Source organism: Heterobasidion irregulare, assembly GCF_000320585.1.
Source record: "Heterobasidion irregulare TC 32-1 unplaced genomic scaffold scaffold_06, whole genome shotgun sequence".
Lineage (NCBI taxonomy): Eukaryota > Fungi > Basidiomycota > Agaricomycetes > Russulales > Bondarzewiaceae > Heterobasidion > Heterobasidion irregulare.
In genome coordinates, this window is record NW_009258202.1 from 160735 (window position 1) to 174564 (window position 13830).

A 13830-nucleotide genomic window follows, 5' to 3' on the forward strand; every position below is an offset into this window, starting at 1 on the left:
TACATTATTGTCATGAAAATGGCCACTTCAATATACAGTGGACCTGAGATAATAAACAAGATGAAAGGACAGTCCTGAATATCGGGGTTGCTGAGCCGAAGGTAGTTATAAGACCAGAGTTTCTAACGCTAATAACAGCAAAGCGCTAGAGTAGGTATGAAGCGTGGGATAAACAGTGTCCCACGTTTGAGGACATTCACCTCCTTGGCCGGTAGACAGGGAATTCAGAAGACTCAGAAAGTGCGATAGGCCCTTCGTCGGAATGATGAGCTCCGTTATCGCAGATGCATCCGGCGCCCTTAACGCGCTTCGCTAACTTCGAGACGAGACCAACATGAGGGGCTATCGTATGGCGGTGACTTAGAGGGCGTGAATCATGAAACTGATCAACTACGTACCAGTATTCTGTGCGCGCGGGGCTTCCTCGAAGATGAGCGGCTGAGTCCTCATGGCGTGCAGACGTGCCTGCTGCACAGGGTCAGAAAAAATCCGCTGTCGGGCCCGAGACTGCTGGACCACCCTGGGATAGATAGTCAGCACGTGAAGCCGAAGTGCCACTCCCAGAGAAGACTCACATTTCTAGAGCGGCCATCTCGTCGAGAAGCAGCTGAGGATCGTTGAGTTCCCCGACAGTTGAGAGATCATATTCCACGTTGACGATGGGCATAGTCATGTAGGCAGGGTTCTCCTTCAGACTCCAAGTGGACAAAGATGAAAAACTGTCATCGCTATCAGGTTCCTCTTCCTCATCCGAATTCGGGGCCGTGCTTGCGTCCAGAGCGGCAAGCCTCCGACGATGTTCTGCAAAAGCTTCTGGATCGATCTGAGGAAACCACTCAGGCGGCCGTGGCTCGTCGCCTGGATCTTCAACTTCGTAATCAAACTCCGAGCTATAATCATCGACCGTGCCGGAAGTCTGAGCGTCGGATGGTATGGGCGGTCCGTCAATAAACGGCACTTGGCCGAGTGCCAGCTTTCGTTGATGGGTGGCATCCTCAACGGCAATCCGATAGATACGGTTGAGGTCCTGTTCGGAGATCGTCACAGCAGGGCGGGTATCCATCAACTTTGTCACCACGCGCAAAGTAACTCGCGTGTCAGCGGTGTACAAGTCCTTCCAGGGCAGAAGCTTATTTGGGTGGAAAGGTTCTCGGCCGAGTGGGTGGTATGTGGTGGGGGAGATTGGCACACACATAGATGCATCGATAAACCTCTTCTTCGAAATTTCAGGTAAGCCTCGATTAACCACGGAGAATGTGCAACGATGACGGGGACGACTTTTCGAAATGACGTCGTATATCTGAATTGCACGATATTATTCTAAAGACAACGCATGACAAAGAGCTGCTTGCCTCTTCTACGTATCCGACGTACTTGCTAGTAGGTATTAAGCGAGCCAAATCGGTTGCGTAGGGATCATTGAGGGCCTTGACGGTGGCAACCGGGTCTATGGAAAAGGCAACGAACGTCCCCAGAGGGGGTACATATGCCATCATTGCAGCAGGGTCGATGGCATATGTTTGGAGTTCCTTGGTCCGACTCATTGCGGTGGGCGGAAATGGAAGTGATTGACGTTCAAGAAAACAAAAAGCGTTCCCAGTGATGGATAGCGATTAGGTTAAGTGTGGGAAGACGAGCGGGAAAAGAGAGGACCTCGTGGAAGGCTTTATATGGCCGTGGACAAGGACCAAGGCTCACCTGCGTGGCATTGTGGCAATGTGGCAGTGCGGCACAATTAAATTGAACCCATAACACTCGGCCCGGGTCAGACAGCATTCGTACTCGAGTGGACGAGGATGAACGAGAGACGGTGTTGCACTGTTAGGGAAGTGGATTGCGGAAACACATAGCGGACCTCTTACGCATCGGGATGCGTCGCTCTTCAATAGACGTAAAACGATGAAATTTCGTTTGGAACCTGGCGAGCTTTTTGATATCCGACGACAGCAGGAATAGCCCACCATAGATGAGTATATCCCGTTCCAACGAACAGGAGCTATTCACATTGGTATCCAAGCCTGGGTATCTTGTCGACGATATATATCTGAGGCTCTCCTTTAAAGGATCATACAGCTGCATTATACTTTATCCTGGAAGGTCCAGCAGTAGAGAAAATGCCAATGATGATCCTCGAATGACAGAAGCGGTCAAGATCAATCCTTAAACGAGCCGCATGCTATTCGACGATCCAATCAGATTGTTATCGACGAAAAGGACAGCGATATCGGAGCCCTTCAGCGCTTCCAAAGACCACGATATGATGTTGGTCGCATAAGATAGGAAGGTAGTCCAGTAGATATGTACGGAAGCAAGACATGATTCAACCAGCGTAGCAAGGATGAAGACCAGTTTCATCGGGTCGGCAAGCTTTGTGATTGCTGTGGACCAGCGTGCGGCAGCGCATATAGACCCATTTGTTTGAGTATCTACGGAACGAACGACTCCAGGGGTCGTCAAGGATTTTTTCATGTCATGCTCTGTTATACGCACCTGATGTTGAACCCACATTGCAGAGCTACATCCAATAATATACCGGTTCATAAAGTCGACCACTTTCTTTCTCAGCTGTCGAAAAAAAAATCGTGAATGTATGTCTGTACGTCGATAAGCGATGAGTGATGCGTCCATGAGACTTCGACTCGGGAGGTAAGACACCGGCCAGGCAAGGGGTGCCAGCTGGTGCCAGCTGGTGCCAGTAGTCCTGGGATCAACACGGCAAGCACCGGGATGAGTAAGTGAAACGCCACAATTGGTAGCGGGTACTCCGGGCCGTCGCACTTCCTTTCCGCGACTTCGTGCCACAATCTGCCACAATAGTGCATGGTCGAGATGGCAATATTACCTTGCCACTTCGAGAAGTACATCGTGGTTGCCGCAGAGTGAATCGAACTCAAGCTATGACGCATTCCTAGGGATATAATTCCACAACAGGGTCGTATTAATATATATATTCGTCAAAATCATGGCCACAGTACAATGACTGTTCAACACAATAATCGAGATGAAAGGACAGTGATAAGCCACGCAAGCGTTGCTTTACTCAATTGTCTGGGCATATTGCCACCAAGACGGTCACCTGAGCGAAATGTCCGTCCCTGATGACGGCTGCGATTACGAAAAGCTGGAGTAGGCGTCAGCGAAGGATGAACAGTGCCCAATGTTGGAAGAAGCCTGCATTCATCTTCCCGACCGATAGAGAGGGAACTCGACAGACTCAGTGAGTGTGATCGGTCCCTCGCCAGGATCGATATTTCCGTTAGCGCATATGCACACGGCGCCTCTTATGGCTCTCGATAGCTTGGAGACGATCTTAGGCCGACGGGCTGTTAAATGATGGCTATTTAGAAGGCATGCGGCACAAGTTCGATATACTACTCACCAGTGCGATGTGCGTGCGGGGCTTCCTGGAGCACAGGCTCTTGGGTGCTCTTGGCGTGCAGACGTGCCTCTTGGACGGGGTCAGAATGGGTCAATTTGCGAGCTCGAGACTCCTTAATCAGACTGAGATATACAGTCAGCACACAAAGCCGAGGTATCTCTCAGAACAAAATACTCACGTCTCTAGAGTGGCAATCTCGTCGAGAAGCAGCTTAGGATTATTAAGTTCTCCGATAGTCGAGAGATCGTACTCCACATCGACGATGGGCATAGTCAGATAGGCAGGGTCCTCCTCCAGATTACCGAGCGACAGTGAACTTTTGTCATCGGGGCAAGGACCATCTTCCGAGGTCGCTCTTGCCTTCAGAGCGCTAATTTCTCGTTCAAATTCTTCATAGGCTTCTATATCGACCCCATACCACTCTAGGGACCTTGGTTGATCGCCTGGATCCTCGATTTCATAATCAAGCTCCGAGCTAGAATCGTTTGAAGCGGGCGCGCCGGAAGTCCCAGCGTCAGACGATGAGGGCGGCATCTCTATAAACGACGCTTCACCGGAGATGAGCTTCAGTCGATGAATCCTGTCCTCAACGCAAATCAATTCGATCCGTTTGGTGTCATCTTCGGAGGTCATTGGCGCAACCGTGTGGTCCATCAGCCTTGGCTTCACAGAGAAAGTGAGTTGCATGTGAGGTAAAGCGTACACGTCCTTCCAGGGAAGAGGCTTGTTCGGGTGCAGATGTTCTCGACCTTGCGGGTGGGCTTTGGTGGGGGCAATTGGTACGCACATCGATTGATCAATATAGTCCTCCCTCGAAAGTTGAGGTTGGCCTTGATTGATCATGAGGAATGTGCATCGGAGACGTTGATTCTCAAAAGGAAGGTCGTGGAACTGGATCATATCATGATGATCAGTCCCAAGGCAGGTATATGGAAAGCTACTTGCCTGAGTGACGAATCCAACGTACTTGCGAGGAGACATCATACGAGCGATAGCGGTGACGGAAGGATCTTGCAGGGCCTCAACTGTGGCAACCGGGTCTATAGAGAACGCAGCAAACACTGCTACAGGAGGTGCATACGCCATCTTGGCAGCAGGGTCGAAGTCGTAAGTGTGGAGTGGCTTGGTTTGACTCATTGCTGGGTCGGGAGAGCGGAAGTAATCGATGTAGTTAGCGGTTGCTGATATAGAGGAACCCGGGAACTGTTTCCAATGGTACGTCTGTGGAGGACGTTAGGAGGAAGGAGAAGTGAAGAGTCAACCTTGTCCGGCGAAGGATTTTATATGGCCGTAGACAAAGGCTACAGCACCTCCGTGGCTTTGCGGCAAATCCAGGTTGAAACACTCCACTCGGCCCGGGTCAGTGCGTGGCCACATCACTTGTACTGCCACTGCCTACTTGACGGTTCGAACATAACGGGGATACGGCGTACCTTTTAGTGATTGCCTTGCATCATATTTTTGGGGACGTGGAACGAAGCCGATTTTAGATAGAAACCTGGCGAACTTTTTGTTCCACAATAGCAAGGAGCGGGGAGCCACTCGTGGCTAGGTGTATTCTTCAGCAACAGCGACCATAAGTATGTGGCACATTTATCTTCTTGTGTGGTAGAGGGGCAGGTCAGAAGAGCTAAGAGTCCATCGAGGAGATCGTCCAACAGCACCGATACAAACGTGCCCTTGATGCACTTCGACACCTTCAGGACAAACAATATCTGTTTCTGACTGATAGTGGGACATAAGCAACGGAGCACCAAACAAGTACATCACGCACGACTATTCCGCGCAGTTGGAGGCTGTCCGGCCTCACGTCGGGACCTAGATTCGTTGAAGATGCTGTTAGATACGTTCAGAGCACGGTCGATCACTTGGAAGGAAACAGCGCCAAGTCAACCTTACTGATCTTCAATGTTGAATTTCACGCCGACGACCGATAGATCACACTCTAGGTCTACGATGGGCGTAGTATGATGGGCATGCTACTTGAGAATCCAGTGCTGTCCGAGGAGGCTGCGGGCGAGGACAAGGAATGAACAGTCCGAGACTCGCTGTCAAAATGATTTTGCGGCTGAGAATTGCTTCTGCCCTCAGGCGTCAGGGCGCCGTTCAGAGCATGACTGCTATGAATCTCTCTGCGAAGTTTTAGACTGACCCTATACCACTCTGATGCAGTCGCTTTGGCCCTTGAGGTTGACTCTATCTCCCAGTTAGAAATTTCTGCATCAGATGATTAGGGCAGCAAATCAACAAAAAAATTCACCAGCCATGAGCGCATGAGCGCTCTCCGCACAGATGATACGAAGTATGTGTTTGCGCGTGTTCTCGAACGGAGAACATGGGAGAAAGCGTATCCCATCAGCTGTCTGCACGCGCGAGCTGTGCCAGACCCATCACCAAGATTGTAATTTGAGACACATCCTCGAATGAGTACGTACACAATTGAAAAACGAGGCGTGAAGGAGGAATATGTGCCGCTGTGTTCGCGATCAATAGGTAAAGAAATTAAGGAACCAGAGGACACTCAACTGCCTGTCGATAAAGCGAAGGTGGGTTCTGGCATGGTATTCAGAGCCGATGGGCGAGAGCAACTGACGCCAGTCTGTTTCGGCAGCATTTTTTTGAAAGAAGGCTCCGTTGCTGACCAAACACAGCTTAACGCAGTCTCGACGCCGAAAACGGACTGAAAACGGTTGTTGGGAATTGATCGACCGGCAATGGATAGGTAGAATACCGGTCCGGCTCCGAGCTCTGGACTCGGCAGGTCCGACTACGGAGCATTCGATAGGTCACCTTCAGCGTTCACAACGTTCACGTTCAGCCTTTCCGACTTGTTCTGATTTATCTCACCCCAGGAATTCACCTATCAAACAACTGTCAGGGAGTCGAACTTCAAATACGGGAACCAGAAAATTTTCTATCAACTAGGATTTTGAAAGTGACTGTTCAGATCAGCGGAAAGGTTTCATGCAAGCGCTCGGAAGTTGGCAGTTCTTCCTTAGAACAATACGCGATCTCGCCATGCAAATCGTTATGTTGATGAAGCCGATAAGGGCTCAGAAAGCGATATCCCGAACCACACACGTAGGAGAAGGCACGTCACTGCGACTTTCCATGATAGTGATTGTTATACTTCGGGCCGCAGTGCTTCTTTTCTGTGAACTTACGCTAAGCAGAGCAGGTCAAGTTGGGTTGGGTCAAGCAGGGTCAAGTCCATGCACTCAATGTGATGCTCCGAAACAGTAGCGTGGAGCGTATGTCTTCAGATACTCACACATCCTCTGACCCTAAGACAAATTTCATAGAGCGTCGCGTACTAGCCAAGTGCTAACCGATGCTGGGCTCAGACCATGCTTCGGTCGTGCAACTGTCCTCTTCGAGACGATCGCGGCTCGGATCCCCTGATATTCACATCTCGGATTTTGTACAAAATCCGACAGACTCAGGTGTTTTTGAGCCTCAATCTCCAAATTGGCACTCGGCTTCGAGAAGCCCAACTCAAACCCAGATTTGGCGATCATGTTCACGACATACAGGTCGACTGGCGAGCTATATCAAAAGATTATGCTAACCGACGGTATCAAGCCCGTTCAAGATCGGCAAATGCGAAGCTCAGATATATATATAAAACGCTCTGATTTCGAGTCTGGATGTAGCAAACTCACTCTCCATAGTTGATCAAGATGCTCGCTGATGCGATTCAACAATACGGAATCACAAGCATCATTGCGGTTGCTGCTATATCCACCACCTTACTCGGTGTCATAGCCCGCAGAGCTCATCGCAAGCCGACCCCACCTGGCCCTGAATCGCCCTGGTTGGGTTTCGGTCAACCCCTTGTTCCGGCGTCGTCTCCCTGGTTCACCTACCAGGAATGGCAGAAGCTCTATGGTAGATCCCGTTAATTTCTTCGTTCACTGTCATATATACTGATTTCTTCTTGACCTACAGGTGATATCGTATTCTACTATGCATTCGGAAGTCCGGTGGCCGTAATCAACTCTGCCAAGATCGCAGATGACCTCCTTGACAAACGCGGGGCTATCTATTCATCTCGGCCTCTCAGGACTATGTCAAGGGAACTGTAAGCAGCTTGATCCTCGCTCCCACAGGTTGCCAGTTTTCTGATCAGCCCTGCAGTATGGGTTGGACATGGTCTTTGGCAGGTATGCCATATGGCAGTGATTGGAGGAAATACCGCACCGCTTTCCAGAAACATTTCAATCCCCGTGCAACCACTCGTTACGAACCTCTCCAGCTCAAGGAAGTCCAGACTTTCCTGCGTAATCTCAGGCGTACCCCCGATGACTATTACCACCACATGCGCAGGCACGTTCTCGTTGATTATTCTCGAGCTCTGTTCGCTTATCGGTTTTTAGGAACGCTGCGGCGCTGGTCATGAAGATCAACTACGATCATGATATTGCCGATGAAGGAGACTACTACGTAGCCTTGGCTGATAGAGCAATGAACACCTTGGTCAAAGTGCTTCTTCATGGCTCTTATGCGGTAGACAACTTGCCCATCCGTGAGTCCTCCCGTCCCGCGTCTTCCTGTGTGAATCTCACATTTCGGAGCACAGTCAAGTATGTTCCAAGCTGGTTCCCAGGGGCCAATTTCCAGGTTCAAGCGAAAGAATGGCGTAAGGATTCGACCGCAATGCTGGAGAAGCCCTTTGAAATGGTCAAAAAAAGGATGGTACATATTTTTGCCCATTAGCCCTTCAGATGACCATCTAATATTGTATAGGCCGAAGGAACAGCAGGAACTTGCATCACTACGATAGAGCTTGAAGATGGTGACAAAGAGAAGACAGTCGACGTTCAAATGATTCAAGGTATCACCGCTGTTTCTTACGCAGGTACGATCGCACCGTTTCATCTCCATTCTGGGGGCCGATGACATCTAATAAGATCCTCGCTATCTTTAGCTGGTGCTGATACTGTGAGTCCTCTTTTCTGAAGAGAATGACGTTGGTTCACATTAGATCCATAGACCGTCGCTGCCATCATGTCGTTCATCTCCGCAGCGATGAATGACCCTGTTATCCAGCGCAAGGCACAGGAAGAAATCGACCGCGTTGTGGGCAATGACCGCCTTCCAACTTTCGAAGATCGAAGCGCGATGCCATACGTCACCGGCATCGTCTGGGAGAGCCTGCGATGGAATCCAGTTGCACCCTTGGCACTTGCTCACAGGACGACTGCAGACGATGTGTACGGGGAATATTATATTCCGAAAGGCACGACGATCATACCGAATGTCTGGTGAGTTCTTTTCGGATAACCTGGGCACTGCTCCTATGTACTGATGGCGTTGGACCTGGCAGGGGAATGCTACACGACGAGGCCAAATATCCGGATCCTTTCAAGTTCGATCCCGAGCGATTCGCAGATGAGAAGAAGAATGCTCAACTAGGAATCAACGAGCTGCCTCAAAGCGCCTTTGGTTTCGGACGCCGGTATGTAATGAATGTGCATCCACAATGATTGTTAATCAGACACATTGGTCCTCAGAGTCTGTCCTGGTCGCTGGCTGGCATTGGACACTGTATGGGTGACTATCGCATCGACCTTGGCCGTTTACAACATCGAAAAGCCCAAGGATTCAAATGGCGTCGTCATCGAACAACCCTTGGAATTTACCGGTGCCGCGGTTAGGTACGATATGTCTTTGCGTTCATGGTGTTCGCCGTCTGATCCGTACCATCTAGTCGCCCGAAAGATTTCAAGTGTTCGTTTGTTCCTCGTTCGGCCGATGCCCTCGCTCTCTTCGAGTAGGGGGAACATGGATGTCAATGACAAGGACTTGTTCACTATCAATTGGCTTGCAGGTGCACATTGTGTCTTGCTTCTGTGTCCGTGGCCAAATTCCTTTGTCAAACGTTCACACACCTTCCTTAGTTCAGTTGTAGTATCTTGCTATCCATTTTTGACGGTTACTATCATGTGGCACGGTCTCATATGGTCTGTCGTCATGATTCCGATAAGATATGCGAGTGCGAGTCGTGCATAGTTGCATTCTGTTTCCCCGTGGCAAAAATCTACTATTCTGGCTTTAGATGAGGAAACCTGCGAAGTACTTTTCCACCTCCTTCCAGGCACCAATCCCATAGCCATCTGCTCGCATTCCAACATGGCCATCGGGACGCACGACGACAATGGCTCCGACCCCTTGATCAATCCCCCATTTCTCGTGCACAGGATGCCGCAAGATAGCCTCCTCAAACGGCGATAAGGCGGCACAGCTATCCGAAAATAGACGTGAGGGGTGCAACAAGCGAGACTTGGACTGGCCGAGCGGCGAGACCCTTGCCATGAAGGAGGCGAGCTTGAAAACCTCCGCATCCTTCGTAGTAGTGATCACCATCGACCGAAAGAGTGAATGCGAACGCGTGCCATAGCCGTCATCGAACTGGGGAAGGTCATCATCTTCATATGTGTAGAGCTTGCGACCTTCTGGTATCGGCACAGCGCCTGCCTTTCCATCTATAGGGCGCATGCGCAAATGGATGGGTATGTCCTCTATGCGTACACTCTCGCCATAGCGAGTATAGATGGATCCCAAAGACGTGATGTAGTCGTCGAGGGAGAGCAAAGAATCGACTGTTCCCGGGTGCTCGAGGTCGCCGACCAGGAGGAAAATGGTGAAGCGACCATCGAAGCGAGGGTGAACAGATACGATAACACCGTCGGAGAAACGCTTCATGAGCGCGGGACGGGTGCGCCCTCCCACAGGTGCGCTTGGCTTATCCGCCGCGAACACTTCTGCTATGTTGTTAGGGGGCGTAACGAGCAAGTTGGGGGAGTAGACGATCGAGGAGCCAGATGCATACTAGATACAGCGGTTTCAGCGTCGAAATCGTTCTTCAAAATCAAGGAAAAACATACCCCGCTAGTGATCTCATAGATTTTCTGGATATCCGCATTTTCTCCGGTGGTATCATTATCAGTCTCCTTCGTTTTCTCATGATGATATTTGGCGGCAGCTTGCACCAGCTGCCGATCTATGCTGATCAAGTTGTAAGCCACAGGATGTCGCTCGGCGCCATACGTTGACAGGATCTCTGGTTTTGCGATGCCCTTGAGCACAAGCGCAAGCTTCCAACCCAGATTATGTCCCTCGAGCATGGACGTGTTCATACCCAATCCACCTACATAGATTCATCAGCGTTCGTTCGAATCACACGCAACAATGCAAACCTGCCTCGAGGGCTATGGGTATGGCAAGCATCACCCAACAAGATGACTTTGTCCTCAACCATAAACTCATTGACGAGACTTTGCGTGACTATTATTCCATCCGTGTGAGTAGTCGCGACGGTTAATACAGCTAATAAGATGACAAACCAGTGTAACTAGACTCCCAGGATATTTCATCCCAGTCAAGTCTGAAAGGTGCGATCATACTCTTGACGAGTCGAGACATCTCCTCCTTGGATAGTCCACAAGGATCTTCGGTGGGCTGCAACGAAAGACGAGTGACTCTCTTGCCCGCGACAGGATCTTTAGGAACATTGATCATAACACCTTTTTCGGAGACGATCAGTCTGTGCGGTCGTAGGAAGAATATTAGTAGTGTGCATAATAGGCTGATCGGTGTGAGAGTAACAATAACATACGACAGACGCTCGAGATCTGGGAAATCAGAAGTAACACCGATGAGGTCTCGAACATAAGAGCGATCAGTGGTCGGCTGCGTCTCCATGCTGACGCCGAACTTCGCAGCCCACCCTCTGACAGCGGACCTCGCACCGTCTGCTCCAAGTACATACTTGGCCAGCACAACCTTCGTCTCGGCGGTTTCGACATGCTGTAAGGTCACTTTACACGGTTCGCCGGAGGCTTGGGAATCCATATCCACGAATTTCCACTGCCAATTGACGCAAAAGCCAGGATTATAATGCTCGGCATCGCGCAGAAGAATCTCCTCGATAAGACCTTGATGCAGGTTGCGCGGGTGTGGGACATTGAAGTCAGTCGCCCCAGAATAATATGGCTGAATCAGAGTACGTTCTGCAACTCCATTTTCCAACTTCCAAAACGTCTGGGAGCTCATGGCGCGTGACATGCTCATGAATTGGTGATACGGCTCGCCAAGGCTCTAGAGCAGAGTCCAAAGCATAAGTATTCCGACTTATCAGTACAACCCGAAATGTCGGATGAGCGCTTACTTCGAAAACTTCCGACATTCTATATGATGTCAATATTTGCGCCAGTCAGATGATAGCCTCTGACTATGAGGCTGCTTTACCTTGAATGTAGCACTTCGGCTCGTCCCCACTCATGTTTCGCATAGGTGCCAGCATCGATGAGTAGGGGCTTGATCCCCATCCGACAGAGCATGACAGACACCGCAAGGCCAGCTGGCCCTGATTAAACTTGTAAGCTAATGAGAACGGAAAAGAGATGGTCGGGGTGAATACCAGCGCCAACGACCAGAGCATCGTGCACGCCTTGATCCATTGTTGTCAGAGGTGAATGGACATCGAGTGAGAACGAGTGGGGCTTTTAAACCTCTTCTCGCTCACTAGATGGATAGCCTGTCCTGAGCGCCGCGTGCCTTACGCAGACGCAGTACGCCCGTGGGTCCGTAACGACAGACAAAAGGATGTGCCCAGGCGGTGACTATGGGCATGTCCATGTCTATTGTGGAAACCTTACATAGAACGATTGTCTTCTGTGTAAGGTCAGCCACGGAGACGGTAGAGACCTTACATATCACAAGCCATTCTGCGACACAGAGGGGTTGTGAGAGCACCAATACTGTCATTCCCAATGACAGCATCCAACTGGTGCTGTTCGAGACGTCGGAGAGACGCGTTCAATCGAACCGCGCGTGGGAGCCGGCTTACCAATATCCGGAGACCACGTCGGAGGTTGGAGGAGGGAGACTTGAGCTGACTTAAGCCGACTCTCCGCGGGCCGAACTTCCTGTGGCATCAACACGCAGGCTGGTCGTAGCTGGTCGTACTATTCACCGTCCTGCTCGTTCTTGCCTGCTACAGCCTGCAACGTCTCGCTTGCGCAATATACACTGACTTCCAAAGTATCTAGTTTGTAGGTTTCGGAAATCCATACTGCCCCACAGCCTCAATGCAAGCCGACGTCGTTCGAGCTATGCCTGGTCAACCATCTTTCCACCCTTTGTTTTCAACAGAGGGAGATATCGTCCTTCGTTCGAAGGATGCCATGTTATTCCGAGTTCCTAGTTCGACTCTTAGAATGACTTCCAGCTGGTTTCGTGCCATGTTCTCGCTCCCACAATCTCCCCCGTCGAACGCACTATCGAGTGATGGCACCGGTATTGGGAGGGCTTCAGAGTCCGAGATTGCCCTTGACGAGGACTCACGGACGGTCGAGCATTTCTTGCGTATGATATGCGGCCTGGCCATTCCAGAGCTTGATTCGTGGGACGTCGTCGATCCCCTTCTGTATGCTGCGGAGAAATATGACACGCCAGGACCTGTGTCGATCATACGTGCGCTCCTTCGCACACCTCCCTTCCTCGGGGCACCCCTTCATCTATACGCAACCGCATGCAGGTGGGGTTGGGAGCTCGAAGCGCGGATCGCGGCCACGCTGACCCTCTCTCTTAACCTCTACGCGCCCGAGAATCGCGCAGGCCTCCTGAAGCTCAAAACACACTCGCTCCTTGCGCTCATCGACCTGCATCACTCCCGCCGCGAAAAGCTCCGTGCGCGCCTCAGCCAGCCCCCATTTCTTACAGATGGGCAGATGGGCGATGGATCCGCTCGGTGTCCTCGCTGTGGCGATGCCCTCGACTACGTCGCTTGGCGCGAGCTGAAGCTTCACATGATCTTGGAGATCGATCTCAAGCCCTCGGGGGAGTCATTCAAGGAGGGGCTCGAGTCGTGGCCGGCTGCGAAGGCGTGTTGGGCAGCAAAATGTAGGAAGACCGGGTGTATGAGCTCGGTTTTCGACAAGGTGCTCACATCGCGCGTCATCCTCGAGGCTATTGCTGCGTTGCCCAATTCTGTCGAGGTATGCAGAAGTTGCGAAACCGTTTCGAGACTTGGTTACTGACCATTGCGTAGGGACCTATAGAATGAGAAGATTGGGCCGCAAGTATCATTCTCCACAGATTTTTATGTGTATTCCAGAACCATTATGATGTATCCGTGCTCGGTAAAAAGTTTCCAATCATATATCGCTCGAAACCAATGTCAATTAACTGTCTTAGATCAAATGATACGGACCATGCCTGGAGTCCTTGGATCTCAATCCCGAGCGATGATGTTTGAGTTGGTTGTTCATGGAACCGTCAAAGTGTTTCCTTGGTGTTGAAAGCTCGCGCGACTGGCGAAGTGCTCGGATGGCTGTTCATCCTGTCTGTTTCTGTCTCAAGAGCTGACATTTTGAGGTCCTAGATCCGGCTGTCGATGGAATAGTCAACACCACGACAGCCATAGATTTTGTCGGCCCAAATGTGCT

General features: G+C 50.7%; 6 protein-coding genes across 6 annotated transcripts; 3 read left to right on the plus strand and 3 right to left on the minus strand.

Moving 5' to 3' along the window:
• Positions 1–571: 571 nt before the first annotated feature.
• On the minus strand, positions 572–4465 carry HETIRDRAFT_320502 (uncharacterized protein; the record flags this gene model as incomplete). The annotated part of the gene is made up of 2 exons (XM_009548754.1): positions 572–1300; positions 4334–4465. 2 exons carry the CDS (start codon positions 4463–4465, stop codon positions 572–574), a joined length of 861 nt encoding a protein of 286 aa, XP_009547049.1.
• A 1337-nt stretch (positions 4466–5802) lies between these two features.
• On the plus strand, positions 5803–7030 carry HETIRDRAFT_434482 (uncharacterized protein; the record flags this gene model as incomplete). The annotated part of the gene is made up of 5 exons (XM_009548755.1): positions 5803–5976; positions 6041–6176; positions 6232–6496; positions 6553–6630; positions 6682–7030. The coding sequence occupies 3 exons, from the start codon at positions 5803–5805 to the stop codon at positions 6414–6416; spliced, it is 495 nt and encodes a 164-aa protein (XP_009547050.1). The 3' UTR covers positions 6417–6496; positions 6553–6630; positions 6682–7030.
• Positions 6181–7030, minus strand: HETIRDRAFT_409824 (uncharacterized protein). The gene is made up of 3 exons (XM_009548756.1): positions 6682–7030; positions 6553–6630; positions 6181–6496 (listed from the first exon to the last, which is right to left on the minus strand). Exons 1-2 carry the CDS (start codon positions 6895–6897, stop codon positions 6598–6600), a joined length of 249 nt encoding a protein of 82 aa, XP_009547051.1. The 5' UTR covers positions 6898–7030; the 3' UTR covers positions 6181–6496; positions 6553–6597.
• A 29-nt stretch (positions 7031–7059) lies between these two features.
• cpm94 (cytochrome P450 monooxygenase 94) lies at positions 7060–9335 on the plus strand (the record flags this gene model as incomplete). The annotated part of the gene is made up of 11 exons (XM_009548694.1): positions 7060–7267; positions 7328–7460; positions 7517–7735; positions 7756–7904; positions 7959–8074; positions 8126–8237; positions 8307–8320; positions 8372–8643; positions 8706–8837; positions 8893–9036; positions 9090–9335. 11 exons carry the CDS (start codon positions 7060–7062, stop codon positions 9154–9156), a joined length of 1566 nt encoding a protein of 521 aa, XP_009546989.1. The 3' UTR covers positions 9157–9335.
• Positions 9336–9433: 98 nt separating this feature from the next.
• Positions 9434–11841, minus strand: HETIRDRAFT_320909 (uncharacterized protein; the record flags this gene model as incomplete). Its single annotated transcript, XM_009548757.1, has 7 exons — positions 9434–10210; positions 10267–10529; positions 10579–10656; positions 10726–11479; positions 11550–11568; positions 11630–11747; positions 11802–11841. 7 exons carry the CDS (start codon positions 11839–11841, stop codon positions 9434–9436), a joined length of 2049 nt encoding a protein of 682 aa, XP_009547052.1.
• Positions 11842–12624: 783 nt separating this feature from the next.
• Positions 12625–13448, plus strand: HETIRDRAFT_451918 (uncharacterized protein; the record flags this gene model as incomplete). The annotated part of the gene is made up of 2 exons (XM_009548758.1): positions 12625–13380; positions 13434–13448. 2 exons carry the CDS (start codon positions 12625–12627, stop codon positions 13446–13448), a joined length of 771 nt encoding a protein of 256 aa, XP_009547053.1.
• Between the last annotated feature and the right edge of the window lie 382 nt (positions 13449–13830).

Coding starts and splice junctions, on each gene's coding strand:
- HETIRDRAFT_409824 (XM_009548756.1), bottom strand. CDS start 6,897: ATGATCGCCAAATCTGGGTTTGAGTTGGGCTTCTCGAAGCCGAGTGCC. Junction 6,631..6,681: donor CTTGGCTAGTACGCGACGCT/CTATGAAATTTG, acceptor CTGAAGACATAC/GCTCCACGCTACTGTTTCGG.